Genomic DNA, 14,694 nt, shown 5'->3' with positions numbered 1-14,694 from the left:
ACCCCGCAGGGAACTCATAGAATCCTAGAATCCTAGAGTTGGAAGAGACCTCGTGGGCCACCCAGTCCAACCCCATTTTGCCAAGAAGCAGGAAAATCCGTACCCCCAACAGATGGCCATCTAGCCTCTGTTTCAAAGCCTCCAAAGAAGGAGCCTCCACCACACTCCAGGGCAGAGAGTTCCACTGCTGAACAACTCTCATAGCCAGGAAGTTCTTCCTAATGTTCAGGTGGAATCTCCTTTCTTGTAGTTTGAAGCCATTGTTCCATTGCATCCTAGTCTGCAGGGAAGCAGAAAACAAGCCTGCTCCCTCTTCCCTATGATTTAGAATAATAGAATCCTAGAGTTGGAAGAGACCTCATGGGCCATCCAGTCCAACCCCATTCTGCCAAGAAGCAGGAATATTGCATTAAAAGCACCCCTGACAGATGGCCATCCAGCCTCTGTTTAAAAGCCTCCAAAGAAGGAGCCTCTACCACACTTTGGGGCAGAGAGTTCCACTGCTGAATAGCTCTCACAGTCAGGAAGTTCTTCCAAATGTTCAGATGGAATCTCCTTTCTTGTAGTCCCCTCACTTCCCCTCACATGTGTATACATGGCCCTCATCATGTCTCCTCTCAGACTTCTCTTCTTCAGGCTAAACATGCCCAGCTCCTTAAGCCGCTCCTCATAGGGCTTGTTCTCCAGATCCTTGATCATTTGAGTTGCCCTCCTCTGGACACATTCCAGCTTGTCAATATCTCTCTTGAATTGTGGTGCCCAGAATTGGACACTGTATTACAGGTGTAGTCTAACCAAGGCCGAATAGAGGAGTAGCATGACTAGTTGTAATGGAAGATGCAAAAACACACGAAATACACAACTACAATATTCAGGGCAAGGCTGGATGCCACAGCTTTTGGCCAAACGTGGGTATGATGCCATTGTCAAAAGAGTACAACCGCACAAGTAAGGAAACTTATGTAGACAGACCCAACTCTGTCCAGAGGAGGGCAACTAAAATGATCAAGGGTCTGGAGAACAAGCCCTATGAGGAGTGGCTTAAGGAGCTGGGCATGTTTAGCCTGAAGAAGAGAAAGCTGAGAGGAGGTATGATAGCCATGTATATATATGTGAGAGGAAGCCACAGGGAGGAGGGAGCAAGCTTGTTTACTGCTTCCCTGGAGACTAGGATGTGGAGCAATGGCTTCAAACTACAAGAGAGGAGATTCCATCTGAACATGAGGAAGAACTTCCTGACTGTGAAAGCCGTTCAGCAGTGGAACTCTCTGCCCCGGAGTGTGGTGGAGGCTCCTTCTTTGGAAGCTTTTAAACAGAGGCTGGATGGCCATCTGTCAGGGGTGCTTTGAATGCAATATTCCTGCTTCTTGGCAGAATGGGGTTGGACTGGATGGCCCATGAGGTCTCTTCCAACTCTTTGATTCTATGAATGCAATATTCCTGCTTCTTGGCAGAATGGGGTTGGACTGGATGATGGCCCAGGAGGTCTCTTCCAACTTTTTGATTCTATGATTCTAACATTGAGACTTAACATAAGTCAAAACAAACCCGGCGACATGAACAATGTGGTCAGATTGGCAAAATCTTCCCAGTCCATTAAAGTATGGATCTTTCATTGCAATTCTTTTACGGGATGATTGTAGGGAAAGAACAGAGTTCTGTCAAGCTGTGCCTCTCTACATCTCTTCCCAATAATACCATTTTTCATCGATGCCAAGCCCCAGATTGGTCTTCCTGGGTTATTTGGCCAAAACCCAACCCTCTAATGTACAGCTTTTCTTTACAACTGTATCCAAACCCGATGGAAACTGGATTTCCCCCACTAAAATCCCAGTGGGTTTGCCTCCGTCTGTTCCTGAGCCGCGGTAATGAAGACAACCCGGTGGAAAGTTTCGAATGCCCGCATGACTTCACTGGGAGGCGTGGAGGGGTCTCTCTTTTCCAAATCTGTGGCCAAAGGAAGGGAGCAGGGTACAATGTTTATCTAGACTCCGGAGGCAGGCTGTGAGCTTGGCAGGGCTCAAAACAGGTCTGCTCCTCCTTCCAGAAGTTCTGCTCCAGTTCAACCACATGTTATGAAGCTGCGCTGCCATGCAACTCACCGAGGAAAGAGCGTTTCCTTCCAGGAAACTTCACGGCCTGGCTGTGATTTATTACTTTGACTCGGGGGCTCTTTCAGCCAGGGGATTTGGGGCGGCTGGCAAGGCTTTGAGAACTAATATCCATATAGGCTCAAAAGGGGGATTGGAGCCAGATTAATATAGAAGGCATGCTTCCTCCAACCCGTAAAGCATTAAGTTATTTTCTGTGCTTCCAAAGGATGATTAGAATCTGCATTTCGGTTAGGATGAGGATCAAAGGAACTGAATTTAATAATGGGTTTAGACTGGGATACTGTGGGTAACATACGCATATGTTCCCTTAGGGAAGGAGCAGGACATCTGCACCTCTGTGCATACATTAGGTAGGGATGTACATCTTCATCTCTGTGCATGCATTAGGTAGGGGTGTACATCTACACCTCTGTGCATACATTAGGTAAGGAAGTACAGCTACACCTCTGTGCATGCATTAGGTAGGGATGTACATCTACACCTCTGTGCATGCATTAGGTAGGGATGTACAGCTACTCCTCTGTGCATGCATTAGGTAGGGATGTACAGCTACTCCTCTGTGCATGCATTAGGTAGGGATGTACAGCTACACCTCTGTGCATGCATTAGGTAGGGATGTACAGCTACTCCTCTGTGCATGCATTAGGTAGGGATGTACAGCTACTCCTCTGTGCATGGATTAGGTAGGGATGTACATCTACACCTCTGTGCATGCATTAGGTAGGGATGTACATCTACACCTCTGTGCATACATTAGGTAGGGATGTACCTCTACACCTCTGTGCATACGTTAGGTAGGGATGTATGTCTACACCTCTGTGCATACATTAGGTAGAGATGTACGTGCATCTCTACCTAATGTGCATACATTAGGTAAGAAAGTACATCTACACCTCTGTACATACATTAGGTGGGATGTACATGTACACCTCTGTATGCATTAGGCAAGGATTATATCACCTGTGTGCATGCATTAGTTAGGGATATACATCTACACCTCTGTGCATGCATTCGCTGGGGATGTACATCTACATCCCTGCCTAATGCACTGAACATGCATTAGGTAGGAATGTGCATCTACATGTATGCAGTAGGTAAGGATGTACATCACCTGTGTGCATGCATTAGGTAGGGATCTACACCTCTGTCTATGCATTTGGTAGGGATATCCATCACCTCTATTCATGCATTAGGTAGGGATGTACAGCTATACCTCTGTGCATGCATTAAGTAGGGATGTACATCTGCACCTCTGTGTATGCATTATGTAAGGATGTACATAACCTGTGCGCATGCATTAGGTAGAGATGTACATCTACACTTCTGTGCATGCATTCAGTAGGGATGTCCATCACCTCGATTCATGCATTAAGTAGGGATGTTCATCTACACCTCTGCGCATGTGTTACATCTATACTGTCAAACTACAAATCCTAGGATTCCATAGCATGCATCAACACTGAGATTTGTAGTTTGGTGAGACCCCAGAACTCTTTGGCAGAGAAGATGAAGGGTCTTAGAAAATTTCAACTCCCTGGATTCTACAGCATGGAGCCATAGCAATGAAACTGATGATGTCAACTTCATTCGTTCTACAGTGTAGATCAGGCATAGGCAAACTTGGATCCTCCAGATGTTTTGGACTCCAAGTCCCACAATTCCTAAGAGCCTACAGACTGTTAGGAATTGTAAGAGTTGAAGTCCAAAACACCTGGAGGGCCAGAGTTTGCCCATGCCTGGTGTAGATGCATCCATAAATGCAATCATGTTGTTGTTGTTGTTGTTGTTGTTGTTGTTGTTGTTGTTATTATGAAGAAGAAGAAGATAGATGGATGGATGGATGGATGGATGGATGGATGGATGATAGATAGATAGCTACTGCTAGGTAAAGTAAGGTAAGTGTAGCATAGATCAATTGAATAAATGCTTGGGTAAATTTCATTGAATCAGTGGATCCTTTTTAGTCGGCACTAAGAGGAAAAACCAAAAGTCTTCCCTTGGGTTTTGGCAGGTTGAGTCAGAAGACCAAGCCCTATCTACCTTCTGTGGGAGAGAGGCCACGGACACGGAGCAGACACCAGGACAGCAGCCCATCCTGTCTCCAGGTTCGTCCATGAGCATCACCTTCCGGTCGGACTTCTCCAACGAGGAACGCTTCACCGGTTTCGATGCTCATTACACAGCCGTGGGTGAGTAGACCAGGCATGAATTCATTCACTGAATCCAACATTTCTCTCATTCTGTGTCCTTCAGAGAATTCCATGCAACAGTGGGAATGATGGAAGCAAGTTCTGACCAGAGCTTGGGAAAGTTTACTTTCTTGCACTATGGAATTCCCAACCAGCAACCAGTCGTATACGTTCTCCATCTCTAGTTCCACCTAGGCTTAAGACACCAAGCATACATCTATTTCAGCTGTAGTCTAGAATGGGCTGGCATGGAACATGACATAGGATTGTTCCTACTGATGGGACAGATATCATGAAGGGACACTTGGCACCTCTTAGTTATCACCTCTTTGATAAGCTTCGGAGGTTCTCTTGGACATGGTTATGGAAACTGTGATAAGCTTTTGAGGAGCTCTAAGGTTCTCAGCAGGTCTTTGTCTATCCACTGCCATGATTCAATGATACTCCACAAACTACAAATCCTAGGATTCCATAGCATTGAGCAATGGCAGTCAAAACGGTATCAACCTACATTAATTCTGCAGTGTATGTGCACCCTTTAAGTTTACATTTCTAGTAGATACACATAGGACTGGGGCTCAAGGTCCCAGGAAGAAGCCCCTCTGGAACATGGCACACAGAAATCAAGTTGTCCTTAGCATGTGCAAAGCAAAGTGTAACCGCACGTCTGGCCCCACTTGTATGTAAATATATAGTTGAATTGATTGGTTATCTACAGCTTTCTATCAGTGTTGTTTTGCATCGGCTGAATTGCTCCCCCAGCTCAATTGCTTGACTCCACCCCTTTCTAGGGAGGAGGACAGTGCTTTCTTTTTCATTCCACCATCAAACAACTCAACAGATGGACGTGAGAAAGGCTCAGTCAAGTCATCTCTTATTACCAATTCTTAAGTTTGTACTCTTAAGATTCATACTTCATGCCCAGTTCATCTGGACGACGTTGAGGAATCTTAAGCGCCTTCAAACCAGTCCTTTGGCATCAAGAGGAAGACTTTGTGCCTTCAATATAGGCCATTGGACTAGGGTTGTGAATGTTCTGACTTCATGGCCATTGAGAAAGAGGGAACTTGGAAGCTACTCAGCTGGAAAACTCCTTGGACCCAAGACTCCAGAGACTGTAATATATATTTTCTTTACCCCTTTTGGAACATCAAGTTTAATGCCTTAGAAAGATAACTCTTTGTGAACAATAAAGCCTATTTTGAGTTATCTATAGTGTCTTGATCCTTGAGAGTTCCAGTTCTCTAAAGGAATCATAGGATCATAGAATCATAGAATCAAAGAGTTGGAAGAGACCTCCTGGGCCATCCAGTCCAACCCCATTCTGCCAAGAAGCAGGAATATTGCATTTAAATCACCCCTGACAGATGGCCATCCAGCCTCTGTTTGAAAGCTTCCAAAGAAGGAGCCTCCACCACACTCTGGGGCAGAGAGTTCCACTGCTGAACAGCTCTCACAGTCAGGAAGTTCTTCCTAATGTTCAGATGGAATCTCTTCTCTTGTAGTTTGAAGCCATTGTTCCGCGTCCTAGTCTCCAAGGAAGCAGAAAACAAGCTTGCTCCCTCCTCTCTGTGGCTTTCTCTCACATATTTATACATGGCTATCATATCTCCTCTCAGCCTTCTCTTCTTCAGGCTAAACATGCCCAGTTCCCTAAGCCGCTCCTCATAGGGCTTGTTCTCCAGACAAGGCAAGAAGCAATCCCCTGGAGAAAAGTTCTCACGTCCATGTTTCTTTCACTAAGAACTATAGCCTCCAGGCAGCGACAGCATACAAAGAAGCAAGGAACCTGAAGTTTCTGCTTATGAACTCATTCTTTCTTTTGTTTCTGTCACAGATATTGATGAATGTCTGGAGAAGAGTGATGAGGAACTGGCCTGTGACCATCACTGCCACAACTACATCGGCGGGTATTATTGCTCCTGCAGATTTGGGTATATCCTCCATTCTGACAACAGGACTTGCAAAGGTATGGCCTGTCCTCCAACTCTGTGCTTGCTATGGGCTAGGAATTGTACTTCTGAGGGGCTACCTGAGATGAACTGGGTCCATATAGGAAATGGTGTTGTAGTCAATAGATTTATTTATCATATCAGAAGCAAACCAAGGTACAGTTGTAATGTATTTAAAAACGCAAACAAAGTTTTAAAAAACCTTGGCATTACACTAAATGTCCAGTTCTCAGTGTCTATGCCAGAGTTTTTAAGGTTGGCTTTGAGTCCATCTTTCAATCTCTTTTCCTGTCCACCAACATTCCATTTTCCATTCTTGAGTTCGGAGTAGAGCAACTGCTTTGGGAGACGGTGGTCAGGCATCCGGTCCAGCGGAGTTAATGGCGGAGGACCATCGCTTCAATGCTGGTGGTCTTTGCTTCTTCCAGCACGCTGATGTTTGTCTGCCTGTCTTCCCAAGAGATTTGCAGGATTTTCCGGAGGCAGTGCTGGTGGAATCGTTCCAGGAGTTGCATGTGACGTCTGTAGACAGTCCACGTTTTGCAGGCATATAGCAGGGTTGGGAGGACAATAGCTTTATAAACAAGCACCTTGGTATCCCTACAGATGTCCCGGTCCTCAAACACTCTCTGCTTCATTCGGAAAAATGCTGCACTCGTAGAGCTCAGGCGGTGTTGTAGTTCAGTGTCGATGTTGACTTTGGTGGAGAGGTGGCTGCCAACATCTCTAATGCATTTTTAATGCATCGGGGTCAAATGTCACTTCTTTTTAATGTATCGGGGTCGCCTCTATAAAATAGGGCCGTGACTCAAAAAAGGTTGGAAAGTACTGGATTAGATTAATACACTATCAGGTGACAATGACAAGGGCATCTAGAAGTTTCCCCATATTTGTTGCCAGAGTGTGGTGGCAAAAGGAGGCTCTCCCATTGGTGGGAAAGAGGAACTAAGTGCTTCCTTCTCAGGACTGCACAACAGAGAGGCTGCTTGAGATTATGAAAACAGCCACTCCAGATTGAGCAATACAATTTTCTGAATGAGTATGACCTATAGATTCCTCAAGAAATATTCTCCCCATGTCCTCTGGTGAGTCTCTGTGTTCAATTTCCAGCAAAGCCAGAGATTCTACCAGAAGTTGACCACAGAAGGCCTACACATGCCTAGAGAAGTATTTGCTCTAAAGAGCTCCAGTGTGAATTCTCTAGTGTGAATCTAAGCCAACTTCCAGAAAACCCAGAGATTCTATTGTAATGTTGACCAGAGGATTGCACTGAAGGATGTGGAGATCCCTTGAGAGGTGTCTTTTCTAGGAACCTCTACGTCTTCTGATGTGATTCTCTGGTCAACATCCAGCAGACCCAGAGATTCTACTGAACGTTAACAATGGAATTGCAGCAGACAACTTAAAGAGCTGTTCTCTCTTGTCAGAAAAAAGGGGGATATGTGGACGATGTATAGTTTTCTGTTTTCTCTATCACACCCTCCCTATGCTGCACACCAAACTGATTGTCTCACAGCAAGCCATAAAAATCAACCCAAACATTGCAGAGTCTTTGATCAGAAGTCTGCAAAGTTTTACAGCACAGCCTGTCTTTGTGCCACTCACTGTTTTAAGAAAACACTTTGACTCTGGTTTTCATCCAGACTCACAGTGGAGGCTTTAATCTTCACACATTGCTTATGTACAGCTATATACACATCAGGGTCCTCTGACTTCATATTGGTATATACTGTACAGAGATATACTCACAACCAATATCAGCAACAGATGTATTATGTAATGCAAGAATCATGGCAAGAGAGAGCACACATGCTTGCTACCTACTTTTATATCCATAGCTTCTCACCATCAAACAGGGACAAAGGGAAATGATACAATTCTTGTGATGCCTGTCACATAGTCATAACTCAGCTTCTTTACTTCCAGATCACCACCTACTTAACCCTTCAGTGGGTATATGTGACCACACGTCCATTAGAACTGTATTTCCAGTAATGCATGATGGGGTTACAGACAATACATTTCTATCTAACAGTGCAATATCTACCTAACACTCTCAAGGTCCCCTGGAGTGACTCCTTGGCCAATTTCTGCCAGAGGTGGGCCATAGAGCTCTACTAGCTGCCAATTTGCTACCGGGCACAATTCAAAGTGCTGGCTTTAGCCTATAAAGACCTAAACGGTTCCAACCTAGCTTATCTATCTAAATGCATCTCTCCCTATGAACCCTCTAGGAACTTGAGATCGTCTGAGAAGGCCCTGCTCTCGATCCCACCTGCTTCACAAGCACGTTTGGCGGGGACAAGAGACAGGGCCTTCTCTGTGGTGGCCCCTCAGCTGTGGAACTCCCTGCCTAGGGATATTAGATCAGCCCCCTCCCTACTGACCTATTGAAGAAGAGTGAAAATGCGGCTCTTTGAGCAAGTGTTTGGAACCACAACATGACCAGAAAAACTCAAATCGAAAATGAACTAGGAACGGCCAGGACGATGGAACAGTTGAGGATTTGAACAAGAAGACATAGTTTTTATAATTTTTATTATTCATTGCTTTTATGGTTTTTAAATGTATTGTAATGTTTTTGCTTTTTGTTGATGTATGTATTTTTATATATGGCATCTAATTGTTGCCGACTTGTACCCTGAGTCGCCTTCGGGCTTATATGGGCAAGATACAAATATTGTAAATAAATAAATAAATAGAGTCACCCTAGGCTAGAGGACCTATAGGTTATTAATATTAATCAGATATTATTCAAAACTGTGAATAATCAAATCCACAACAACCAAGCCTGCAAATGTGTGAGAGGCTCTCAGCCGTGTCCGTTGTGTTTTCTGCAGTGGAGTGCAGCGACAACCTCTTCGCCCAGAGAAATGGTGTGATCCATAGCCCAGACTTCCCCAATTCCTACCCAAAAAGTTCCGACTGCTTGTACCGCATCGAGCTGGAAGAAGGCTTCTTCATTACCCTCCAATTCGAAGATAATTTTGACATCGAAGACCATCCGGAAGTGACTTGTCCATACGACTACATCAAGGTGAGCACACCCGGCTACAAGGCCGTAGTTCGGTGGTCAGTCCAACTGCGAAGTGATAGTTTAGTGGTCAGAAGGGACATTTGATTGCCTGCAGGTCTCTCATTCCATTCTCAGCCCTATTGAAATGGGAAAAATAATAATTCCAGTTTTACCCCCATTGATCCAACAGTTGAGTGGCGAATCAACATGTCTTAGAAGGTACACCTCCTGCCAAATGGAGTAGCAGGATTGCTGACCAAAGTACTAAATGAACGACACATAGGTGGTGTTGTGATTCAGCTGGAATCACAGAGTGATAGTGTCAATGAGTCTGATTTATTTATCGTGTCATCAGCAACCATTGTATTACAATTCTAACAGAGCAAAACAAACACACAGATTAAAAAGGAAAAGGAAAAACAACACACAGATTTGCAAATTTTGGTATTTGGTTAAATGTCCTTTGACCAGTATCTGGCCACTTGGAGTGCCTCTGGTGTTGCCGCAAGGAGGCCCTCCATTGTGCCTGTGGCAGGGCTCAGGGTGCATTGCAGCAGGTGGTCAGTGGTTTGTTCTTCTCCGCACTCGCATGCCGAGGATTCCACCCTGTAGCCCCATTTCTTAAGATTGGCTCTGCATCTCGTGGTGCCAGAGCACAGTCTGTTCAGCGCCCTCCAAGTCGCCCAGTCTTCTGAGTGCCCAGGGGGGAGTCTCTTATCTGGTATTACCCATGAATTGAGGTGCTGGGTTTGAGCCTGCCACTTTTGGACTCTCGCTTGCTGGGGTGTTCCAGCGAGTGTCTCTGTAGATCTAAGAAAACTATGTCTTGATTTAAGTCGTTGACGTGCTGGCTGATACCCAAACAGAGGATGAGCTGGAGATGTCTTTGCCTTGGTCCTTTCACTATTGGCTGCTACTTCCCGGCGGATGTCAGGTGGGGCAATACCGGCTAAGCAGTGTAATTTCTCCAGTGGTGTGGGGCGCAGACACCCTGTGATAATGCGGCATGTCTCATTAAGAGCCACATCTACTGTTTTAGTGTGGTGAGATGTGTTCCACACTGGGCATGCATACTCAGCAGCAGAGTAGCATAGTGCAAGGGCAGATGTCTTCATTGTGTCTGGTTGTGATCCCCAGGTTGTGTCAGTCAGCTTTCGTGTGATGTTGTTTCTAGTGCCCACTTTTTGTTTGATGTTCAGACAGTGCTTCTTGTAGGTCAGAGCACGGTCCAGAGTGACTCCCAGGTATTTGGGTGCGCTGCAATGCTCCAGTGGGATTCCTTCCCAGGTAATCCTCAGAGCTCGGGATGCTTGTCTGTTCTTAAGGTGAAAGGCGCATGTCTGTGTTTTAGATGAATTAGGGATCAGTTGGTTTTCCCTGTAATAGGCAGTAAGAGCACCTAGAGCTTCGGAGAGCTTCTGTTCAACCATCTCAAAGCTCCCTGCTTGAGCAGTAATGGCACGATCATCAGCATAGATGAAACTCTCTGTCCCTTCTGGCAGTGGCTGGTCATTTGTGTGGATGTTGAACATGGATGGGGCAAGCACGCTCCCCTGAGGCAGGCCGTTCTTCTGTTTCCGCCATCTGCTTCTCTGGCCCTTAAACTCAACAAAAAAGCTCCTCAGTTCTTGTGGGTTTTTTCGGGCTATATGGCCATGTTCTAGAGGCATTTCTCCTGACGTTTCGCCTGCATCTATGGCAGGCTTCCTCAGACCTCTGAGGAAGCCTGCCATAGATGCAGGCGAAACGTCAGGAGAAATGCCTCTAGAACATGGGCATATAGCCCGAAAAAACCCACAAGAACTGAGTGATTCCGGCCATGAAATCCTTCGACAATACAAAAAAGCTCCTGTTTTGTAGCAGGTTTCCTATGAGGCGGGTGAGGTGGTCGTCCTTTGTGATATTATACATTTTTCTCAGGAGGAGGCAGCAGTGGTTCACAGTATCATAGGCTGCTGACAGGTCTATGAAGACAGCTCCTGTGATCTGCTGCCTTTCAGAGCCATCTTCTATGTGCTGAGTCAGGTTCAGCACTTGCGATGTGCAGCTTTTGCCTTTCCTGAAGCCAGCTTGCTGTAGGATCAGACAGGGGTCTATATGAGTCTGATGAGGATGATGGGATTCAGTTCACAGTCAGGTGCAAAGCGATGTGATAGACGAGGTAGAACAGGGTACAAAAGTTCAGTTGTTTCCCACAGCAAGGGATGACGCTGTTGATAATGAAACTACTGAAAGCCAGGTGCATTTTGATTCAGGAAGGGAAGACAGTTGTTCTCAGCCACATAATGAGCAAGAAAGCACTAATGAACAGATTGACCTTGATGAGGACGGAGCTTTAGATCGAGCTATTCGCTTGGAATTTAAGGTTTGGAGAAGTGTGAGAATTGCTAGCAAGAGAGAGAGGGAGGCCAAGGACCAGAGGAACGCCTTCATGTTTTCCAAAGGGTATTAAACAGGCTGTTTGAAAATACCCAAGTGTCAAAGCAACTTCTCGTTTCAGCCAAGAGACTTAGGATTTATCTTGCAGTTTTCATGTTCATGGTTTCAGGACTTTGTCATGTTCTCATGTTCTCTTTTGCCTTGCTTATATCTTCGTGGATCCTGATTTCCAGTGTTACCTTATATTGATCTTTGGAACTATGCTTTTGCCTTTTTGAACTTTTCATCTTTTACTTTAATAAACCATAAAGACTATTGCCTGTGTGCTGTTTGGTGTCTGAAGCAAGGCGATTCTACTCTGAGGTGTGACAGGTTGAACATCCCTTATTCAGAAATAATGGTGTCAAATTAGCTCCTGGATATGGTTATTTATTTATTATTTATTTTATTTATTTACCTTACTTATATACCGCTGTTCTCAGCCCGAAGGCGAGTCACAGCGGTTCACAACAAATAAGAACAGCAAAAATTCAATGCTACAGTATAAAAAACAGTTAATAACCTAACCCATTACATAATTAATAACAATTACTACAATAACCATTCATTATTGTCTCATCATTAAAAACATGATCCAGATTCGTCATCCATTGTTCCATTCCAGTGTTCATTAACCAATCATTGCACTAATTATTTGAACGCCTGCTCAAACAGCCAGGTCTTCACTTTTTTGCGGAATACCATTAGAGATGGTGCTAGTCTAATGTCCGTATGAAGGGCGAGGAGCACAGCCGAGGAGCCACCACCGAGAAGGCCCTATCTCTTGTCCCCGCCAGCTGTGCTTGAGAAGCAGGCGGGATCGAGAGCAGGGTCTCCCCGGAAGATCTCAAAGTCCTGGTGGGTTCATAGGCTGAGATGCGGTCGGATAGGTAGCTTGGGCCAGAACCGTTTAGGGCTTTAAAGGCCAACGCCAGCACTTTGAATTCAGCCCGGTAGCAGATCGGTAGCCAGTGGAGTTGGCGCAACAGGGGGGTTGTATGCTCCCTGCGCTCCGCTCCTGTTAAGATCATGGCTGCCGAGCGTTGGACTAGTTGGAGCTTCTGAGCCGTCTTCAAAGGCAACCCCACGTAGAGAGCGTTGCAGTAGTCTAAACGGGATGTAACCAGAGCGTGGACTACCGTGGCCAAGTCAGACTTCCCAAGGTACGGGCGCAGCTGGTGCACAAGCTTTAGCTGTGCAAATGTTCCCCTGGTCACCGCCGAAACCTGGGGTTCCAGGCTCAGCGATGAGTCCAGGGTCACACCCAAGCTGTGAACCTGCGTCTTCAGGGGGAGTGCGGCCCCATCCAACACAGGCTGTAACCCTATGCCCTATTCAGCCTTGCGACTGACCAGGAGGACCTCTGTCTTGTCTGGATTCAATTTCAATTTGTTCGCCCTCATCCAGACCGTCACAGCGGCCCAGCACCGGTTCAGGACCTGGACAGCCTCCAGGTTATAATCATTTTCTGTGGCAACTGGTAGATGCCATATGTTCTGTATCTCAGAAACTGGAGCTGATAGGGGGAAACTGGTCTTTGGACTCGGCAGTTGTCAACTATACCCAGAAACAGGGCTAACATTTGAGGCACCCAAATGTGTGTCAGCCAATGGAACATACAGCCCGAAAAACTTACAGCAGCCCAGTGTAATAATAATAGGCACACTTTCTGACCTTTAAATGAACAACACCCCTTACCCACATCCCCAGAGTCATAGTTCAGAGTGTTTTTAATTTGTTTTAGCTTTCAAAGCAGGTTTGTTTTTATTTTGTTTAGACAATGTATGGGTTCATTCTGGGTATTGTTTACTCTGTACGCTGTTCTGAGATTCCAATACAAAGGGCAAAAGCAGAAGTGTTTAAATAAATACATGGAATGGATGCAGCCATCTGGGCATCAGCCAGGCTCAGTCTTGCCACATCAAGATATCATTTTGGGGAAGTTACTTTTGGGAGGCAACAGCTTTTGGAGTATTTATGCCACCTGGTGGATTCTGGGAGTTACACTTAAAAGTATAACTTTCTGAAGTGCTGGGTATTGGAAAAGGCTCAGTAGGAACCCAATGACATGAATCAAGAGAAAGGACAAGTGAGTTACAAGGCAAAAAAAGGTAACTTTTCAAAGCTCAGCTTCAAACCATATCTGTAGAAGTTATCTCTGCAAGATTCTGTATCTTCCAAGCCTTCCTCCTATAGACATAAAAGCTAGAGACATAAAATTCACACTATTCAGTTATAGCACCTTTATCCTACCTTGCTATGGTTCTATCTCATGGAAAACTGGGATTTTTAGTGTAAGAAAGGGCAGATGGAATTCTTAGCCAGAGAGCTCTAGTATTGCACTCCGGGATGGCAATAACTCTCTGATTTTAAAACGCCACATGTTGAATAGGGTGTTGGGGTTCAGCCTGATCTGTGTGAACCTGAGCCCCAATCTCTATGTGAACCTGATTCTCTGATGGTATTTCCAACTGAGCAAGCCACTGAACATGTATCTCTCCCTGACAGTGTTGAAACTGTTGTTGATGCTGAGGTCAGTGGCGAGGAAAGTGAAACTGAACAGCTGGATGAAAATGTTTTGGAATCCAGCCGTGATAGCTCTCCACCTGGGTTTTTTAATGAGGACCGAAGGGAACAGATAGCTAGAGACAGGAGTGATTCACAGTTTCTACGAAGGTCAAATAGATTACAGGAGAGACAGGCCCAGGCTTCAAAGTCAAGGGGCGTTTCAAGGAATAGTTTCTTTGGTTTAAGGGGCCTCCTTCCGGGAGTCTCGTTAGATCAAGCAACGTTTTGGACTGCGGCTATGCCTTGGCAGAATTCCCGTGTTCCATGGCCGGTAATCCCAGAGGCTTCTAGTTTTCAAGTACATGGTTAGCGAGAGGCTAACAGGTTCCTGGTTCTTGTATTGTGGTTTTTGGAATTTTGCTCAAGTTCAGAGATTTTCCTGACTGCTATGTTTCTATTGTGGCTTTTTGACTTTGCATTTATCTTTCTTTTGTAAC

The 14,694-nt window shown here is 45.3% G+C and overlaps 1 protein-coding gene across 3 annotated transcripts in view; it reads left to right on the top strand.

Annotated features, from left to right (window-relative positions):
* Positions 1-14,694, top strand: part of MASP1 (MBL associated serine protease 1) — a 155,428-nt gene that overhangs the window by 72,321 nt on the left and 68,413 nt on the right. For all 3 annotated transcript variants that reach the window (XM_060767277.2, XM_060767275.2, XM_067466125.1), the window contains exons 3-5: positions 4,126-4,303; positions 6,141-6,272; positions 9,096-9,292. In XM_060767277.2, the coding sequence (XP_060623260.2) occupies positions 4,126-4,303; positions 6,141-6,272; positions 9,096-9,292 (507 nt within the window). The remainder of the gene's footprint in view (positions 1-4,125; positions 4,304-6,140; positions 6,273-9,095; positions 9,293-14,694) is intronic.

This window comes from Anolis sagrei, chromosome 3, assembly GCF_037176765.1.
Source record: "Anolis sagrei isolate rAnoSag1 chromosome 3, rAnoSag1.mat, whole genome shotgun sequence".
NCBI lineage: Eukaryota > Metazoa > Chordata > Lepidosauria > Squamata > Dactyloidae > Anolis > Anolis sagrei.
This window is presented reverse-complemented; position numbering and strand designations above follow the sequence as displayed.